Source organism: Etheostoma spectabile, chromosome 2, assembly GCF_008692095.1.
Source record: "Etheostoma spectabile isolate EspeVRDwgs_2016 chromosome 2, UIUC_Espe_1.0, whole genome shotgun sequence".
NCBI lineage: Eukaryota > Metazoa > Chordata > Actinopteri > Perciformes > Percidae > Etheostoma > Etheostoma spectabile.
Window position 1 is genome coordinate 7,910,006 of NC_045734.1, and position 20,181 is coordinate 7,930,186.

General features: G+C 38.8%; 2 protein-coding genes across 9 annotated transcripts; both read left to right on the forward strand.

The window, feature by feature from the left end:
• Nucleotides 1–287: 287 nt before the first annotated feature.
• On the forward strand, nt 288–9,829 carry osbp (oxysterol binding protein). 8 transcript variants are annotated; one of them, XM_032499431.1, is made up of 21 exons: nt 288–486; nt 1,394–1,564; nt 1,922–2,130; nt 2,317–2,479; nt 2,600–2,711; nt 2,804–3,002; nt 3,106–3,220; nt 3,339–3,402; nt 3,521–3,688; nt 3,786–4,031; nt 4,179–4,299; nt 4,397–4,500; nt 4,691–4,786; nt 5,217–5,401; nt 5,510–5,736; nt 6,437–6,475; nt 6,664–6,711; nt 6,924–6,962; nt 7,084–7,116; nt 7,252–7,290; nt 7,710–9,829. In XM_032499431.1, exons 2-21 carry the CDS (start codon nt 1,431–1,433, stop codon nt 7,850–7,852), a joined length of 2,484 nt encoding a protein of 827 aa, XP_032355322.1. In that variant the 5' UTR covers nt 288–486; nt 1,394–1,430; the 3' UTR covers nt 7,853–9,829. The 8 variants fall into 8 exon arrangements, with proteins under 8 accessions (XP_032355322.1, XP_032355338.1, XP_032355346.1 ...); XM_032499439.1 differs by lacking the exon at nt 288–486 and adding an exon at nt 631–1,032; XM_032499447.1 differs by lacking the exon at nt 6,437–6,475.
• Nucleotides 9,830–12,647: 2,818 nt separating this feature from the next.
• Nucleotides 12,648–19,096, forward strand: casp3a (caspase 3, apoptosis-related cysteine peptidase a). The gene is made up of 6 exons (XM_032499469.1): nt 12,648–12,916; nt 13,332–13,471; nt 16,874–17,002; nt 17,140–17,315; nt 17,418–17,526; nt 17,612–19,096. The coding sequence occupies exons 1-6, from the start codon at nt 12,858–12,860 to the stop codon at nt 17,839–17,841; spliced, it is 843 nt and encodes a 280-aa protein (XP_032355360.1). The 5' UTR covers nt 12,648–12,857; the 3' UTR covers nt 17,842–19,096.
• Nucleotides 19,097–20,181: the final 1,085 nt, after the last annotated feature.

Genomic DNA, 20,181 nt, shown 5'->3' on the forward strand with positions numbered 1-20,181 from the left:
TAAGCTGATTTAGAATTGGACACAGCAACCTTAACAGTAAATTACAATATTCTATATGGGAAAGCATCATGACAGAGACTGGGACACATACAGAAGAAAGACGAGGAAGTGATGATTACGGAAAACTGGGCAAGTAGAGGCAAGTGTATAGAGAGGAATAGTATATTGGAGTGTAGTGTAGTGTGGGGGCTTTATTAGAGTTTTATTAAAGTCACTGGACTAATTACACGCATTTAAAAAATGACAACAATGCAATAATGAGGATATAACCAGAGGGAGGCAGTAGAGCAACGTTGCAGCTGCCAACTGCCGTAGAGCCTCAGAAGAAGAAGAAGAAGAAGAAGAAGGAGGACCTGTAGCAAGCAGCACGCAAGTAGCTGCTCTCGTTGTATACCCATGAAAGTAGATAGCAAAGCTAATACTGGTGAGCTAACATCGCTTTACCCAACACGACATGCACACCGTTACTAGCTAAAGTCTTGCACGGTAAGGGTCAACTTCACAAATACATTATCATGTCTTAATGTCACAAAGCCATGCCAAAAGAGTTAAACAAGATCGTTAGCGTCGTCCAGGACGTTGACAGCTTCCTGTTGCTTAGCTAGCAGCAAGCTTAGTGACGGACACTGTTTTAAGTAGCTTTGATGTCTGGAATTTGCTTCTTGTTCCTCGAAGTACCTCACAGTATCCAGGCTGTGTTTACTTAACCCCAGCTCGTCAACCTGTCAAATGACCGGTAGTGAGCTGTCTTTTTCCTAGTAACGTTTCACGTTAGCTAAACAGATTATTGGGAGTTAGCTATGTCTCACGGATCGGTTGTTGTGTTGTAATTTGCAGATTCCACGTTGACGTTAAATCCAATATGCAAACTATCATAGCAACATTAACGTTATAGAAACCGCTCAGTGCGTAAATCTCCGATGCCTATTTTGGTTGGCTTCGATGGATTTACATCACGTTGTGAAATTTAGACGAGCCAGCATTCATTTTAACGCTGTAACAAATTCAACTAATCGCAGCCAACAATAAGAGGTTAGTATATAGTATTTAAGTGTCGGTTAAATGTTTTCATTTGTCACTGAATATTCAAAAAAACCTTAAGAGCAGGCTGGCGTTTACTTAATAGTTTAAGAGAGAGATTTTTAAACAAGAAAGTTAAAACAACACTCATTGTTTATATAGCTCATGATAAGTTAATTAATGTCATAATAAGATGACGCAATGAACTAATGCAAAAATGCTAGTGGTGTTGACATTAAGCCAATTTGCTCTGGGATAGTGGTGTCTGTTGCAACCACATGTCATGTGTGCATTAAGCATTAATCAGACTGAACCAATAGCATCTAACAATTCAATCCCTTCTAATCAATGTAGAAAACTAATTCTTCAACAGGCTATAACCTTACTCAGTGAAACAACAGGCTGTTGTGATGTCAGAGCCTAAACCACCTACTCCAACCCCTGGAGACACGTATAAGGGTTGGCTCTTCAAATGGACTAACTACATTAAAGGTTACCAGAGACGCTGGTTTGTTCTGAGCAATGGACTGCTCTCTTATTACAGGTACGTTGCATGTATATGACTGAATTTGTAATTATAAGTAATGAATTAAAAGGGATTTCCCTGGCTCCACAGGAAGCTAAGGTGTAAGGAAGGGGGTATTAAACACAAGGGGTTGTTCGAATTTAACATAGCTGTGGGTGTTATATAATACATTTATAACAATTTTCTTAGGCGGTAACCCATGTTTTTTAATTTAGCATTTAACGGCCATTTAAATGAGAAGTGTACCCCAATTAGTACTTATATGGCACTCTGCATGTATTTTTAGTTGCTTGTCAAGAAAAGAAGAATTCTTACTTCTACAAAACAGGGATTCCAAAACTCTACATTTAACTGCCCTTTCTTTTCTTTGTCCAGGACCCAGGCAGAGATGGGTCACACATGCAGAGGCACCATCAACTTGGCCACAGCCAATATTGCTGTGGAGGACTCGTGCAATTTTGTCATTTCCAACGGCGGTGCGCAGACCTACCACTTGAAGGCCAGCTCTGAAGTCGAGCGCCAGCGATGGATCACTGCTCTGGAGCTGGCCAAGGCAAAGGCCGTCCGAATGCAGGCTGAATCTGGTGAGAGGGAAAACAAATCTGTTGGAGAATGCAGGAGAAAGAATATGAAAATGCATAGAAAAGTCTAAACAGCTAATACAGCAGCACCTATGCTAGGCAAAAAATGTGTGTATTACTTAGTGGAAAGCATTTCCGCATTACATTTTTTGTTTTTGGTCATATTATCTTCTCCGTTCTCTCCCTCAGATGACTCAGGTGACGATTGTCCTGCAGTGCCACCCACCTCAGGACAGGGTGGAGGCTGCCGTAACTTAGAAATCCAGTCCACACTACGCACACTGGGCAGCAAGGTGGAGGACCTCAACACCTGTAATGATCTCATTGTCAAGCATGGATCTGCTCTCCAAAGGTATCAATTATCAGACTGGGCAGTTTAATTACTTTAAATTACTAATTACTTCTTGATTTGGTTTGCCTATTTCTTTTGTTCCCTCATTCATTAATTCATGACTTTATTCCACGCACACAGGTCTTTGTCAGAACTTGAGGGAATTCGTGTCGGAGCAGACATGGGGGAAAAGATGAGACAAGTTACAGAGAGAGCCACACTGTTTAGAATTACCTCTAATGCCATGATTAATGTAAGTCACCCAAGTGTCAATCACTGACAATCACAACATTGTTGTTGACTCCTTTGCTGAAATGTTGCTCTTGTTTGTGCATGTTCCGCAAGGCATGTAGAGACTTCCTCTCCCTGGCCCAGAACCACGGTAAGCGCTGGCAGAAGGCTTTACAGGTTGAAAGAGACCAGAGGATACGGCTGGAGGAGACTCTGGAGCAGCTGGCCAAACAGCACAATCACTTGGAAAGAGCCTTCAGAGGAGCTACTGTACTCCCCTCTTCATTTAGCAATCCCACCCTATGTAGCAAAGGTAAGGCCCTCATCCCCAACTGAACTTCTGTCTTTGATGTGACTCATGTTGCATGCCCACTATGCTATGTACCTGCAACAATAACTGTCTCTCTTCACCTTAGGTGGTGCTCCAGTAAAAGGTGATGCTAGTGATGAGGATGATGACAATGAGTTCTTTGATGCTATGGAAGACCCAGCAGAGTTTATTACTGTCCCTGCTGATCCCAAGTATCACAGGTTAATTTCTGTCTCCTTTTTTATCTTTTTTCCTTATTCTTCCTTTTGGTATTGTTTTCTCTTTCTTGTGTGCTGTTTTGATTTTAATTTTATGCCTTCTTGTTTATCTTCCCACCAGGAGATCTGGCAGCAACAATAGTGGGTTCAGCAGTGAGATTGGAATGGACGATCAGTCGGTAAATGTGTGTCTACTTTGTTTTTTTGCTAGCAAGTTCAGATTTGTATTGACATTTCTTCACTGCTTGTCAACATGCCACAGACACCTGACCCCTTGAGGTTGTTTTCCTTCTCTTCATCTAGTTTGATGAGCTGTCTTTGGCATCCAACCCTGAGTCTCCACAGTCCCTTGAGCTAGAGCCAGTTAGACAAAGACGGACTCGTATCCCTGACAAACCCAACTATTACCTCAATCTGTGGAGCATTATGAAGAACTGCATTGGAAAGGAGCTCTCAAAGATACCAATGCCAGTAAGGAACCTCTACTCATGTTGGCATCCAAGTGGCTTTTTTGGAGAAAAATCAGAAGTAATCAAACTACTTCTCTCTGTGATTTTGTACCTACTAGGTGAATTTCAACGAGCCCCTCTCAATGCTGCAACGTCTATCTGAAGACCTGGAGTACTACGAGTTGCTGGATAAAGCTGCTAAATGTCAGAGTTCTTTGGAGCAGATGTGTTATGTGGCCGCTTTCACAGTTTCTTCCTATTCTACCACTGTCCACCGCACAGGAAAACCCTTCAATCCTCTGCTGGGAGAAACCTTTGAGCTTGATCGGCTAAGGGACTGTGGCTACCGCTCCCTCTGTGAACAGGTATGTGGAAAACACACTGGGAAAATAAACATGCTTGAAGGATGTTAATGCAAGCATGTATTTATAATAGCACGTAAGCATGCATAATTGCGATGGTCAAATCTTGACTTTGCTATCTCTTCTTTCACTTTACTCACCTCTTCTCAGGTTAGTCACCACCCCCCTGCTGCAGCTCACCATGCCAGCTCTGAAAAGGGCTGGACCCTCAGACAAGAAATTACCCTGGCCAGCAAGTTTAGAGGAAAATATCTCTCTATCATGCCTTTGGGTAAGTGTGTGCTGACCATTCATGGTGTTTACATTTCAGGTGAGCAAGTCAAAAATGACCACTGCCAGGTCTAAAATTATTTCCTCTCTCTCACCAGGTTCTATCCAGTGTTTGTTTGACAAGACCAACAATCATTACTCTTGGAAGAAAGTGACTACAACAGTACACAACATCATTGTTGGAAAATTATGGATTGACCAGGTAAATAAAAAGCTGACAAAACCTTAATGCCACTCTTAACTATTCAGGATTAGTAGGACTTCTAACCATTCGGGGATAAGTAGGGATAGATGTCCTTATAGAGCGTTTTGTTTTATAATCCTACTTGGTTTATCCTTTTTAAGTCTTCCACAGCAAAATATTGAGTCTCTTTCTTTTGTCCCCTTTCCAGTCAGGGGAGATAGATGTGGTGAACCACAGGACAGGAGATCGCTGCCACCTCAAGTTTGCTCCCTACAGTTACTTCTCCAGAGATGTACCAAGAAAGGTTAGTTTTCTGTGCAGTATATTGTTTCAATCATATAGCACACTATAGCCAGAGCTATATGCTTATTAAGCTGGAATATGTATAATAGTCACACAATACTACATATAAGATGGGGAAAGAAAGAATCTCTAATCAATTAAAATGAAATGGAGAAACAAGGAAACAACTATTAGGAACATCTCCATATAATGTAGTCCGTTGTACACCAACCAGCAATGACTTCAGTGATAAATATATAATAGAATTCACACATTTCAAGTCAACAAAACATTCTAAACTTTGTAAAAGTAGAATAAACAGCAGACCCGTAGTAATGAATTGCATGTAGTGTAATGAAAGTGTGTTGTGTGAGTTGAATGTTAATCTCTGTACTGCCTATACTCTGGCTCTTTGTTTACACTGTTGACTGAAAGCTGAGTTTGTCTCCCAGGTAACTGGAGTAGTAACGGATAAGGATGGGAAGGCCCATTACGTGCTATCAGGAACCTGGGACGAGAAGATGGAGTTTTCCAGGGTAATGCAGAGCAGTAAAGGCGAGAACGGCACTGAAGGCAAACAGAGGACTGTCTATCAAACCCTCAAAGCCAAAGAAATCTGGAGAAAGAACCCTTTACCGTGAGTTTTGGTAGTATTGAGAAAGTGGAAGTTGTGCTTGTAAACTAATGGAGCTTGTAATGTACCGTAGCTTTGTGTCTCTGATCTTTTATGGTGATGACTTTACAGAGAGGGAGCAGAAAATATGTACTTCTTCTCCTCACTGGCCTTGACGCTCAACGATCCTGAGGAGGGAGTGGCGCCAACAGACAGCCGACGACGCCCTGACCAGAGACTGATGGAGGATGGCCGTTGGGATGAGGCTAACGCAGAGAAACAGAGGCTAGAAGAGAAACAGCGCACTGTCCGCCGAGAAAGGGAGAGGGAGGCTGTTAAAGCCAGCTCACCTGAGGAAGGTAAAAAAGGAAGGAAGGAAATCTGTTTGTCCTTTTTCTTTCCATTCATCTTTTGTCCACTTTGTCTGTCTTTGATTACCTTGTAGAACCCGACCGATATTATTGGCAGGCCGATATTATCGGCGGATATCAGGCATTTCCCAATTTATCGGTATTGGCATTTATAATGTTTGATCAAAACAAAACAATATTTATTCATTAGAATCATTTATAATGACAAAGATTCTGATAAATGAATATTTAAAATATAAAAACGGACGGTCAACCATGTAATGAGCGTCGGCAGTGCGTAGTTTTGTTTGTTTTTTTGTTTGTGTTTTTGTTCAAAGGACTTGTAAGTTTCATATCTTAAGTTTGTATTTTTATACATTATATTATTTATCAGAACTTTAATATATTTCAATGTTCCTCTGTTCTGTTGGGATAAAACAAATTGTTATTATGATAAAATTATATCATTATTATTTTAGTAAGAACTCATAAATAACTACAATTCTGTTTTTGTTACATGTTTCTGGATTATTTTTTTAAAACTATTTATATATATATATATATATACATACATACATACATACATACATACATACATACATCCATACATCAGATTTTTAACCAAATATTTGTATCTGCATCGGCCTTAAAAATCCTTTATCGGTCGGGCTCTAATACCTTGTCTGCCTGTCTCTGTCTCAACCCTAAGCTGTCACTGAGGATTCAATCAATGATTCACCTTTAAAAAGCAAGTACTCTTTTCTTAGTCTTTTCCCACCCTTGATCTATATATAAACGTTAAATATAAACTCTAGATGCACAAAACACATGTCCAATATGTAAGTGTGTGTGTGTGTAACAGGAAGATGCTAAATGTCTTCTACATCATCTTTTAAACATTTTTACCATCCCTTCATCCATTTTTGTTCCATTTAGCTGATGCAGTGGAGGCTGGCACAGAAGCAAATGAGGCTTCTGATGAAAGCAAGTATCACATCGTAGCTTACCATAATATGTACTTTTAAAGGTGCTTTGTGTAGCATTTTAACAGACAATTAGTATTTTTAAAATCTTTAAAAAAAAAAGCTTAAAATCCTACACGCAGCACTTCTAAAATGGACATAAACAAGACTTGTTTGGATTTGGGATACTGTTTGAGTGGTGGATTCACATGTCTTTTTTTTGCTGGTGTTAAGCTGACACAGAGGACTCTCCCCCTCATACGCCTGTTGCATGCAAGTAGTCTCTTACATTTCATCCACTGTCTGTCTTTCTTTGTATCAGTCATCCAGAGATCATAGCCAAACGTTTTTGTCCGAACTCTCAAGGATTCATCCTTAATTCTTCTGCTTTCAGCCCCTTATGGACTATCACTCGCCCCTTATCAAAGCAAGTATTCTGATCATGACATAACACATACTGTGCAATTATTTCATATTTTTTTTAGTCATTTAATCTAATCTAGATTAAGAACTCCTCTGTTCACCATTTCCTTTTTACATCCTTTGCAACTTGATCTCTTAGTGGAAGGCAATGAAGGTCCTTGTGGAGCACAAGTCAAAAGCAAGTAACATCAGCGCTGCTATCTATTACCCCCTGCTTTTAGTTTTTAGTTATTTAGATTTGTGTTGGTAGACTTTAGGGAGCCTTATAGAAGACTAAAGCTCACTGTACAATTTGCACAAACCTAGAACCTTGAATATTTTAGAGTAGCATTTTCTGTCATTGCTCAGTGTACTGTGGTCCTGGGGCAGTAGGGCTCTGATTCTCTCCACATATGGCATATGAGCAAAACGGTGATTTCATACTACTACTTATCTGCAATTTGCCTCATATGTTTTTGGTTTGAAAAAAGGTGCATCTGGGGGCATATCGGCTTAATTTAAGCATGGTGTGTTGTCATGGCTCAGTGGCTTCTAAACCCTCACTTCAAAACCCTCTAAAGCTTTTTCCTTATAAAAGATGTGATTTCTTTTCTTTAGGCACCCATCCAGACAACTACCAAGCAATGTGGTTTGAGAAGTTAGACGACCCCGTTTCCGGAGAGACCTTGCATGTCTACAAGGGCGGTTACTGGGAGGCGAAAGACCAAGGCAGCTGGGAAGCGTGCCCTGACATCTTCTGATTCCAACTGAGTCGCCCTGTCATCCTTGGTGGTGTACAAACCTTACACCAGCTATAGTGGGGAATTAAGCCTGACATCAACCCATCTTCAATATCTGTAGCTTCAACTGATCACCCCACTTGGCCCCCCTTTTCCAGCAGTGATTTGCTCAGGTTTAAGGGCATCTGGACTTCCACCTCGACGTAGATACAATGCACATTGTAGCATTGTTGTACCATTGCAGCTGATTAGTGTTCAGAATTCCCTCTCACTGCCTCTTAAGCACTGATGTTTATCCTGGTCCACTGCTTGTTCTCACTCCCGGGTTCTTTGGTAGCGCCTTTTGAGTTGCATTTGGCAGCAGGTTATTCTTGTAATGTCATGGTGAATTTTCTTTAAAAGCACTGTTTTCAAAAGGCATAATTCATCGAGATGACATCTTATGATATACAAGGTTTGCTTAGGGAGAGTGAGCAACTACCTAACATGTGAGTGATGTTTATGACTTTTGCAATGAATTTATTGCAGCTTCCCCAGCACAGCACCGCTGTGAGTCAAACTTTAATAATCCCCAACGGTGTTTAATAGTTCCCACAGTAAATATTCAATATCAGACCACATCAAATGCATAGATGCATGGGCTTAGTGGTCCTGACAAAGATAAATGATTTTTCTTAAAGAAGTAATTAATGGCATATTTCAACAATTATGTTGTTTGTGTCACAAACACTAATACTAACAATTTGCCTTTAATTCATGGTAATTTGCGGTGCTACTTTCATAAAACAAAGTATATCATAACATTTTAGCCTTTTTTGGCCTCTTTTTTTTTGCACTCAACTAGTCCATTTGAAAATCTTTTTTCCTTATAGTCCCCCAAGATTAGACATGAAAGTGGTTCATTCTAATTACTGCAGTGCCCGTTTGGAGCGTGTGCCTGTTTGGAATGGGCCGATTGCTTGGTTCCCAGTTGTTTGTTTCTTGACTTTATCGTGTAAATTCTCAGAAACATGACAGAAAATTCTGTTAGAAACACTTAGTTCCCGCGTCAGCCCGTAGCTCACCCAGTAAGATAATTTGCCCCATGTTGGCTGAGTCTTGCAGTGGCCCGGGTTCAAATCCGACTTGCAGCCCTTTGCTGCGTGTCGACTCCCATCTCTCTCTCCCACTTTAATGTCTATCCACTGTCCTTTTAATAAAATGAGAAGCCCCCAAAAAAATCTTTGAAAAAGAAAACACTTGGTTCCCAGTATTATGGCTTGCAGCCTGCCCGTTCTGAGCATTCTCAAGAACACCTAGTCTGATTGTAAATGTACTGAATTTAAATAGCGGCTATCTATCTTCCTTGACAAAGTGCTTTACAATTTGCCCCTCATTCACCCATTCCCATGCAAGGTGCTGGCCCACTACATGATGCTCCTGTAGCCTCACTACTGCTGCTCAGTCAGAAGTGACAAAGAAAGGTGACTGTGGCTGCCGCCAGAGACAAAGACCTCACGCCATGGATGTATTAAGAAAACACGCTCGTCACACGATACTGGTGTCTTTTTTTTTTTTCTTCTCCTACAAAAAGTTGCCAGATTTGTCGCTAAATTGGTAACACTGGCCTACGCCTGCTGCTGTACAGAGGTTTGCACAACAGTGTGCTGCGTGTGTCGTCTTTTGCGTATGCAGGATCTTTTGGAAGACACACATACGAGTCCTTGATTCATAGATAGATGCCACTTATATTTTGGCCTGGTTAAGTCTAGTTTGGTCATCTAAACAATAGTGTGGGTCTACATACTTACATATTTATAAAATATTTTTAAACATTTTTTCACTATAATAATACAACTTAATGGGGTTTTTCTATTCATTTTGTTATTGGGGGAAAAAAATGACATTTCTATGTGTAGCACATTAATAGATTATTTAATTAATATGCTATTGAATACTATATGAATTGGAATAGTGGTACCAAATTAACCAAAGTACCAACAAAAAATATTAAGTATAGAAATAGCAACGGCACTATTGCCAACAATGGGGATGTAAAACATTCAACAGTTGGTTTGGTTTTTCCTGTATTTTTTCCTTTAACAATTTATTTTAAAGAGCAACAAGACTAACTAAAGTCTGCTTTTGAGTTACTAAATTACATGTACAGTCACTTTATTACACTTTAATTCTACAGTTTTTCATTCCAACAGAATTTATTTTCTGTTCTGTCAACCCCCAAAGTCTTAGGAAAATCTGTTTTGTGAAACACCACAACCCCTAACTACAAGGCAACAGCCCCCCCCCCCCCCCCCCCCCCCCCCCCCCCCCTCTATGGACCCATAGAATGTATTTCTAAGGGTCCACCCCTGACAGGTTGGCAGCAGATGCATTTTTTTTTTTGTGAACTGGGCATGCTCAAACGGGATATTGCTCTTGAGAGTATAGCTGTTGACCAGGTTATTAAGAGTAAGAGCCTTGTAAGATTCAATCATTTTGTGAGATTGACGCTAATCCTTATGTTTAAGATAAGTCTATTTTAATTCTGCAGACCTATTTTCCTACCTAAAGTTTGTGCCCTCACTAATACCTGGATCAACAATTTCAGTTCTGCAAGGAAGTGTTGAGGCTCACCATTTGAACAGTTGAGATTAATTTAAGAGCAGCAGAGCTGTGTGCTGATTTCTACTGGATTGATGGTTAGTGAAGTAAGTCAAATGTGATGCAAGTGTTTTTGTCTTCCTGGTTTCCTTCAAACGTATTAATCATAGCTTTAATCTTGATGTAGGTTATTTTAGTCGCTGTGTGTTGTGAGTGTAGTTTTATAACAGACAGCAATAAGAGTGCCTCAGTGCGTAAACATGCGGCACAACATGAAATGTGTAAAGCGAGATCGCTTCAACTGCAAAAACTGTCATTGTATTTGTCTCGGTTGTTTGTCATATGAGTGGAAGGACTGTGTGGTTGATAAAAAAATCTAAATTTCATTTTATATTCAAGTGTACTTAAAAGGAGAACACTGAAAATGAAGATCACAAAAAATTGCAAAGATTTCTGTGTAAATATATTAGTAAAGTAGTTGTGAAATTAACTGGTTATATTAATAGAGAATCTAATAGCGGTGATGCACTTTTGCTTTTTTCCCTTCTTTGTCATTGTTCAGAACTGGATGTATTTCCTTGGCTGAGCTAAACATATCCTGTTAACATGAATCACCCTCTACCAGCTGGGATAGCTTTATTTAAAATAATGAAATTGTTTCGGTTTGAACCATCTCACTTTATGATTCACTCTGGATTTACTGTTGCTTCATGCATCATTTAAACACATGATAAAGAGTGTGTGTGAGGAATGTACAGCTTGATGCTACTCTACTTCTCTTGAATAACAGCTTTGACAGGGTTATGTCAATGTCTGTCCTGTTTGTCGTTTTGTGTTTGTTTTGAAAACTTGTCCTAATTGCAAACATATTTACATTATTTAAAATATACTGACTCTTCTGAGCATACTTTTTGTCTTCTCTGTCCTTCAGTGCAGTTTTTTTTAGCAGGATTGTGTTGTAGGTTGACAATATTAAAGTCTGAATGGTAATGAGGTGTATTTCTTGGGTGTTTTGAAAAGTTTTTTTTTTAAATAAACTCAGATTTAGGCACATCCTTTAGCTGGTGGATGTCATATTACAAAGCAAATCTAGTGAGGTTATACTAGTAGAAAAAGCTGTTTGTATGGGGTAATTAAGGCCTTAAACAACAGGACCTTTAAACCAAAGCAGCTAAATGCAGTTCAGCCATCATTCATTTTATTTAAAGTAGGCCTGTGCTTTTCCTACAGTGAAATATCACAATATCTTCTGTAAAAACGGCCTACGGATAAACCACAATTATGAGCTGACTAATAATTACCAGAAGTATTCAGATCATTTACAGAAGTAGAAGTGGCAATACCACCATGTAAAAAACAAAACAAAAAAACAACTCACTTTTAAGTATTATACTGTATTAATGGGATACTCTAGTCGGTTGATGTGGAGCTAGTTTGGAATACTTTTACAGTTGCAGTTTAGTCTGTTATATACCATGTATAAACTGATTTGTTTGAAGACTAAAATCCTAATTTCAAAACTAATAACTACCTACTACATACACTACAACTATAATAAGTATACAGAATACAATGGAAGGTAAAGCATAGTTCCATTGCAAAGTACATAGTTAAATTCCACTTATGGGAGGCTACTTGTGAGATTGCCTGGCTAATTATATAGGCTTTAAATTAGTCAGCGTTCAGTTTTATGAGAAAACAAAACTAGAATAATCGCCCAAACTTTTGAGAGAATATCTAATTAATGCATCTATACGTTATGTGAATGTCAGCTTGAGGCTTATGATTACATTAAGTGAACCACCAGGATGAAATGTAGAATATGTAGGAGAGAATATGTTTGAAATCTACACACACAAAAAAAAGTTACATCAATTTAGGGCCTGGGAATTGGGGGGATTTAGTGACCAGGGGGAGTTTTTTTTAGTCTGAAATTGAAACTTCGACACAGTTGGTATGTTACAGGCAAATTTCAGTATTTTCAAATTTATTGTTTTCAATATCATTACCTTTTGGACAACAAAAATAAGGCGTGGGGTTGAAGTGATTATAGAAAATTTTATACAATAAATACAATATAAAAATCCAAATTCCTTTTTTGAACATGGTCAAAATATGACTTTATGGCATTTCTAAGAAGAAGAAAAAAGAAAAGAAAAAACTATCCCCGCCCCTCATCAGGGGGAGTTTGTGCCTGTATTTACCGTAGACATATGGTATTACAGTGGGAACCGGTTCTCCCACCGGCAGGCGTTGTGGTGTACAACGAGTGCGTTTCCGTATGACATCAGCATCTTTGTTTATCAGCAGGCGCGGCTAGAGCTAACTAGCTTAGCTATCTCCTCTGTCTGAAGTGAACACTTCGCCAGTTGTCGCCTGCTCGGTTTGTTGTTTATCATACAGGGTGTGCGATTTCACTGTGCGGTTAATTTCCTGAATCAGAAATATGTCGCTAAACGCAACCGGAGAAGACTCCACAGACGCAAAGAGTGCCAGTGGACAACAGTGAGTTACGGTTTGTTTAACTGTAACAGCAGTTAGCTAGCTAGTTAGCGATCCATCTCTAACGTTAGGAGCTCATTGTTTGTTGTCGTCTGCAAGTTAGCAGGCAGTGATGGAGAAAGCGGTTCTTCTTCATCAATATCCCAAACTACTTTCTGCCTAGATAACAATTGCATAATAGTTTATCCGCTTGGTTAGTTATGAAATATTAGCTGTTTGTAAGTCTGAACTGTTTAAGCAGTGGGTTATCATGTTAGCTATATATTTAGCTCTATGCGGGTCTGTAACTTACACTTGATATCTCCCCAACTTAGCTACATTAGCTCTTTCTTTGTGGCGCATTACTTGTATTGTGTTGTTATCTTAGATTTCAATTATAGACCTATAGGATTTTTTTCCTTCTTTTTTTTCTCTTTAGGTCAGAGTCGTCTTTGTCGGCTTCTGCTCAAATGGACGTGGACGCCAAGCCCAGCGGCCACAGCTTCAGATACAGTCTGAATTTCCCCAGCATCGGCCAGTGCATCATCATCAACAACAAGAACTTCGACAGAAGAACAGGTGTTTATTCGGTTCTTTTTGGGGGGGCTGGGGTCAGTTTGTTTTCAGATGACACGTAGTTAAATTGAAACTGCTAATGTTAATGAAGCTGGGCAATATATTGATATTATATCGATATCGTGATATGAGAATAGATATCTTAGATTTTGTATATTGTAATATGGCACAAGTGGTGTCTTCCTGGTTTTAAAGGCTGCATTACAGTAAAGTTATGTAATCTTATGAACTTACCAGACTGGTGTAATTGTTCTATTATTTGCCTTTACCCACTTAGTCATTATATTCACATTACTGATGATTATTTATGAAAAATCTCATTGTGACAAAATAACTCTTGGGTTCTCACGATGCCTATTCAAAATTTATAGTGTACAATTTAACAAACGACAAGTTGCCATTTGTTAAATTTTATACTCTAAATAATTATCAAAATAATTGTCCCTGTTTAATATGTTAATTCTCTCTTGATGTTGGGTTTAGGGTTATTTTGCAGAAGTCCAAAAAGAGCCACACTGGCATTTAATAATATGCCATTTTGAAATGCTTAGTTATAGACTAAACTGATGGCTTAGCCCAAAGTTAATGGGCCAGTTGGCTCAAATGTACGCAGTTAAATATTTCAGTAGAAGTTAGAGCTCAGCTGGCTGTAGAGGGGCCTGTGGTGTCCCTGTCGAGTTCTCAGTTGGTGTACACAAGCTTCTCTGCTTGGTCCCTCACTTATGGTAGGCTATTTAGTTGCAATGACATCCCTGACAGATAGCTGGGGAAGGGGACTCCTTCCTGGGATATTACTTGGGAAATTTCCTATAACGGGTGTGCTCAGGGACCCAATTTACTCTTGCCGTGTGGACCCCATTTAACTACATCCCATGGCAGTTAATTAGATGTGCAAGTTAGCTTTATGGCAGTGCTTGGAAACAAGCAGGCAGTTGTACTGATCCTCTTGTGCATGCATCATTGCATATACTGTAAGACAATTCAATAACTCCTAGTGCAGCATACTAGAACTGAACCATTAATTGTATTTACAATTTAATTGCAGTATGTTAAAATTAGATTTTCTAATCGCAAGGGCTGCAATTACAAGAGAGTAAAACCGTCTGCAGAGGAAGTTGCTGCAAACCATCACATATTGTGAAAAAAAATTCCTTGCTAATGTTGCTCCACTAACACCACTAACCTTAATCACCACAAAAAAACAACAACTACAAAGCTATGTACGATACTTGCATGGCTAAAAAGCCAAATACCAGGGTGTCAACTGTCAAGTAAGCGAAATGCCACCCGACAGGGATCACTGACCTCTTAACTCCATATGAACATACTTCAGTAAATGTTTATCGCAAAAGAAAGGATACACCTCAGTACCGTGACCAAGCCTGGGCTGACGGCTTTGACAAATACACTGGATAAGCGGTCTGCAACACGCCCTCCTGCAAATATTTTAGCCAGGTTGCCATACTGAAGCTAACGTTACACAAAAAAATGTAAACAGCGAGTCGCAGCGGAGTAAAAAATGAGTTTTTTCCGCTGCTACAACTGACGTGGTCAAGCCGTAGGATCACTACGGCCTGCACTGCCATACTTGCATATACATATGTAAAGACTGTCCAGTAAAGTTCACAGACAGTGGTTAAAAAGTGCTTTTATGCAATCTGCGCTTTAATGAGTGTGATTTCTTACTGACTTTAATATTAATGTTTACACCAGGCTTATTTGTTAGTGCTTTATGTTGTCATGGTAATTATTACATGTTATTGTATTACAAGGCGTACTGTCAGTGGCTCCTCAGGAGGTTCAGATACACACATGACAGTGTTGTTTGTCATGCATCACATCCCATGGTTTGATTAGTTCCTCTTCCAAGTTTGCTGTGGACTGTGATCTGTATATGGGAACAGTTACTCTGTATATTAATGTAATGGCCTAGTCACTTGGATATTGTGGTGGTCTTGCTTTAGTGTGGCAGGATACAGTAAGACAGCCATTACAGCTATTTCCATATGTGTCTTTTGGGTGTATATAATCTTTTTGTGAAGCATGGCCATGTCTGCCCCTAAAGTGATCTATAAAGGGAATGTTTTTCAGTACTTGCTGCTCTTTGGATATAAAGGCCTTATGGCTACAATAGTTACAATAGGAGATAATGTATGCATGCTTGAGTTGACCTTAGTCCTGGCCTACTCTTAGCTGAAGAGTAGTATATGCTATTATTGAAGGAGCCTCTATTATCTGTCTGAGTAGACCTTGGATATCGACGCACGCAAATACAGCTTCAGTCTGCTCGGCACTAGTTACTGTATAATGGTCTCATTTTGCTGTCAGACTTGTGTTTGACAAACAAGTCAAGCAGGTATAACTGAGTACACATGACTGCTTGGTCAACATTGTTCCACAAGAAGTACAGTACATCATATGAGTGGGGTAAACCGCATCAGTGGTTAAGCCTGTTTAACCAAGAACATATTTTGTTATGGGCAGGCTAGTTGTGGTCCACTGTCTCACACTTACAAACAGAGCAGGTGACCAAGTACTGTAGCTAGAGAGGTGTTTAAACCTAACACAGACAGACAGTGGATGGGTGGCTATATGTAGTCTGACATTTGTAAAAATTTTAGAAATGTTATGCCGTAAGTAAAAGTCAGATTAATACTCTGTTATAAAAAGATGCATTGAAAACGTACCTTGGGAAAGTAGGTCTGAGTTCAATATTGTTCACGATGCTAAGAGAAGTAAAAAAAAATGTAGAGAATTGCAATAGAATTAATTTAAAGATTAAATAGAACATTTAATTGCGATGAATTATTAAAAATCAAAATGTTATCACCTTTGTCACAACAGACATTTTGAGTTGTCATAGTACGAAAAGCACAGGTGTTAATAATGATATTCATAAAATGATATGTTGTATTCAAATGTCCCAGTCAGCCATCAATCATTTCATTATTTACACATGTCTAGGGGTTTTCACTTTTTCTAGCTGATTAGGTGAAAGATAAATGGAGCTTATGTGAGCTAACCAGACGTCATGTACTAAATAAGAAAGGGTGCACTCCAAAATCCCACCATCACAGAACGGGTTTTGTGCAGTTTGGGTTTAGTTTTCTCCCCTCTTATTGAAGTCCACTCACAAATCGACCTGAATCCATGACTCTGTGTGGCACGTCAACCAAATAGCCTGTGTACCAACAGCATCTAATGAAACAATAAAACCACTGGCTTGTCATGACTGAATCCAAATGGAAATGGTTTTGTAGCGTCTAGCATGGCCTTTTGAAATTACCTTTCAATAGTTACACTGCCTGTGCTTATGAGATGTTGGTCCCTTTTAAAAAAAATGTTTTTGTAATAGTGTTTTCATCATGTTTAAGTAACAAGATACTCTTTGCTTTGTTTTCAAAGGCATGAATCAACGTAATGGTACAGATGTAGATGCAGCCAACGCGATGAAAGTGTTTGGGAAGTTGGGTTATAAAGTGAAGGTTTACAACGACCAGTCAGTCGAGCAGATGAATCAGGTTTTAACTTCTGGTAAGTTTGAGGCAGAACTCATACACAATTTGTACACACACAAGTACGCATGTATACACACACACAGGCTCTTTTCACCTTCTGCCTTTTATATCATCTTATACAAAAATAAATGAAACACTATGCGTGTCTTTCAGTATCAAAGGAAGATCACAGCTGCTACGCCTCATTCATCTGTGTCCTGTTGAGTCATGGAGATGAGGGCGTGTTCTTTGGTACGGATGGATCAGTAGAGCTTAAGAGTCTGACATCACTTTTTCGAGGTGATCGCTGCAAATCCCTGGTGGGAAAGCCCAAACTGTTCTTCATTCAGGTATATAAGTTTCTTGTTTTTTTCCTTCTGCACCAACTTACCATTATGCTTGGCTAAAATGTCTAATCTAGTCTTTGTTTTGTTTTTGTGCACATTGAGTAGGCTTGCAGAGGCACTGATCTGGATGCAGGCATTGAAGCAGACAGTGCAGAAGATGGCATTAGGATCCCTGTGGAAGCTGACTTCCTCTATGCCTTCTCCACAGCCCCAGGTTAATACTCATACACACAAACACAGGTCTTTTTGTATACGTCTAATGTGTTGTATTTAGTGTTCTATCATTCATCTGTCTACAGGCTACTACTCATGGAGGAACACGATGACCGGGTCCTGGTTCATGCAGTCACTCTGTGACATGATCAGCAAATATGGGAAAGAAGTGGAGCTCCAGCACATCATGACACGAGTGAACCACAAGGTGGCAGTAGAGTTTGAGTCTGTCTCCTATTCACCAGGCTTTCATGCAAAGAAACAAATTCCTTGCATTGTATCAATGCTGACCAAAGAGATGTATTTTTCTCCTTGATGTCCTCTTTACATCAGAGGACTTCAGCCTTCATTCACTGAAGAAAGCCTATGTATGATGTGGTGTTTGTCAATTAGTTTACTGTCGGACTGAATATCTCTTTAAATCTCCGCTTACGTATTTCTGAGAGATGCAAAGTCACATTTCATAAGCTTGGCATTATAAGGTTCTTTCTGTGTGGGGGTACAATTTTGAAACATAAGGCATTCCATTTTTTAGCCCTGCAGGAAAACAATTTACTATATATTTTTTTAACATTTCACCTAAAGTTGTTGTTTTTTGGACAATGTTGGATGTCAATGATAGAACTGAACAGTCATTGATTTAAAGATAATGCAATTGACCAAGTAATTCCAAGCTCACAATGTTGTTTCAGTGAATGGCTGTTTTCTGTTTAAACTTTACACATTTCAGGGAAACATTGGGAGCCAGTTTGATAGGAAGTTTGATCTACTATATGTGTTTAATCATGAAACCATAGATGGGCTTCCTGCCCTCCAGCATCAACATTTTTATGAGTCAGCATTTTATTTTATTTTGAGTGTCAAAGCAAGTTGATAATCAGTTTCAAAGGGATCATGTGTGTCATTTCTGTGCCTGTATTTTTCTTTAACCCCTTTTCGTTATATTATATAGCTTGTCGTTATAGAGAGATCTGGCATGAAGGCTGCACAACCAAAATAATGAATAATTCACTAAATTGGTACCTGATTAGTTTTGTGAAGCCTAAATGAATGCTGCATTTGCACTCAGATACAGTACATTAAAGCGCGGTGTGTCAAAAATTCAGGAACATCCATTAAGCTATCTTGTGTTCTTTTGGTTTTTAAAGCTCACAATTCAATTTTTAGTGTATTTCATTTTCTCATTATGGATTTGTTTGAATGGACAGTTGCCTGTGAATGGCAATTTAGACTGTCAGGCTTCATAGCATGCATGAGCCATCCCACTTGCACAATGCTTTAACTTGAGGGATATTTTCATACTTGAACACAAGGTTTACATTTCATGTTAGGCAGTAGCTCATGTGTTTGTGTTTTTTAAAGACAAAATGGTGACTGGAATGCCTATTCACATTGCTGTGATAATTACAGTCAATAACCTGGAAACATGTCCAATGGACTGAACTGTGAGTCAAACCTTTATACGCATCAAAGTTGTGTGATTTATAACAGACAAAGCTACATTTGATTGTGTACTGAACCAGGTGCTGGTCATTTGAGTAAATACTTCAATATTTACAGCAATAAAATCATCTTTGCTGTTAAAAAATATGTTGCCATTGTTTGACAATCCAGTTTTTAAGTCCTATCAGAATACTACACATTACTATGAACGTCACTTTTTGGCTTTTTCTTTATCGCTATTTTGTAAGCAGCGATACTGTGAGGTTGGTGTAAACTTTTCTGAAAAAATAAACACTTTTCATTTTATGTGTTGTGTTACTGATTTTGTTTTTGGCTCTTAAAGTAGTGACTATCATTAACATTGCCAGATATATTACTAAAGTTAAAAGTTCTCATTTTCCCATCAAGACTTGCCAGTGTTGTTAACCTCTACAAACACGTTAAAGGATCTACTTATGCACACTGTCAAGTGTAAACAGTCAGGATTACATCAGATTTGGCATGCGTTGAGGTAAGAAGAACTGGGCCACCAGATCCAGAGGCCTTGAGCCAAATAAAACCGGGCCTCAGATTCCTTAGCTGCCAGCACAGACGCACTTAAATGCGCCTAAACCTTCTCTCACAAACAAGCTACTTAGTAGGCTAACTGTTGGATTAACTGAATGCAAAGGCTCACTGTTGACACAATATCCACCTCCAAATTAGAAGTTGATTTAACAACTTTCACCTTACTATTATGTTACTGAGATAAAGTATGCACTCGTTTTTTGTCTTCATTTTTGTTAAGATTATAGGCTTGGGGAAAAAATATTTAAGGTAAGCAAATAAAAGTATTATTTCCTAGGTGGCATAATTGTATTAACTTTATTGTATTTCAGACTATCAAATTGTGTGATTTGTGCAATCAAAAACATTTTTATTAATGATTTGATAGTTCATCGACTAATCGATCTATCCACAAATCAATGAAGTTCTATAATCAAGTGTCCAGGATTGCTTTGTAAACGTTTAAATTGAGTACAGAATTATCTGAGAAATAAAACATCTCATGTCCCTTGATTTCTACCATAACAATCTGAAAATGCTTGAGATACCCCTGTATATTAAAATGCAACCTAGTACAGAAGTCCCGTAAAAAACACTAGCATTTTATTTTATCTAGCTACCTTTGTGAAACTTTTATTTGATGGTGTTGGTTGAACTCTATGGTAGT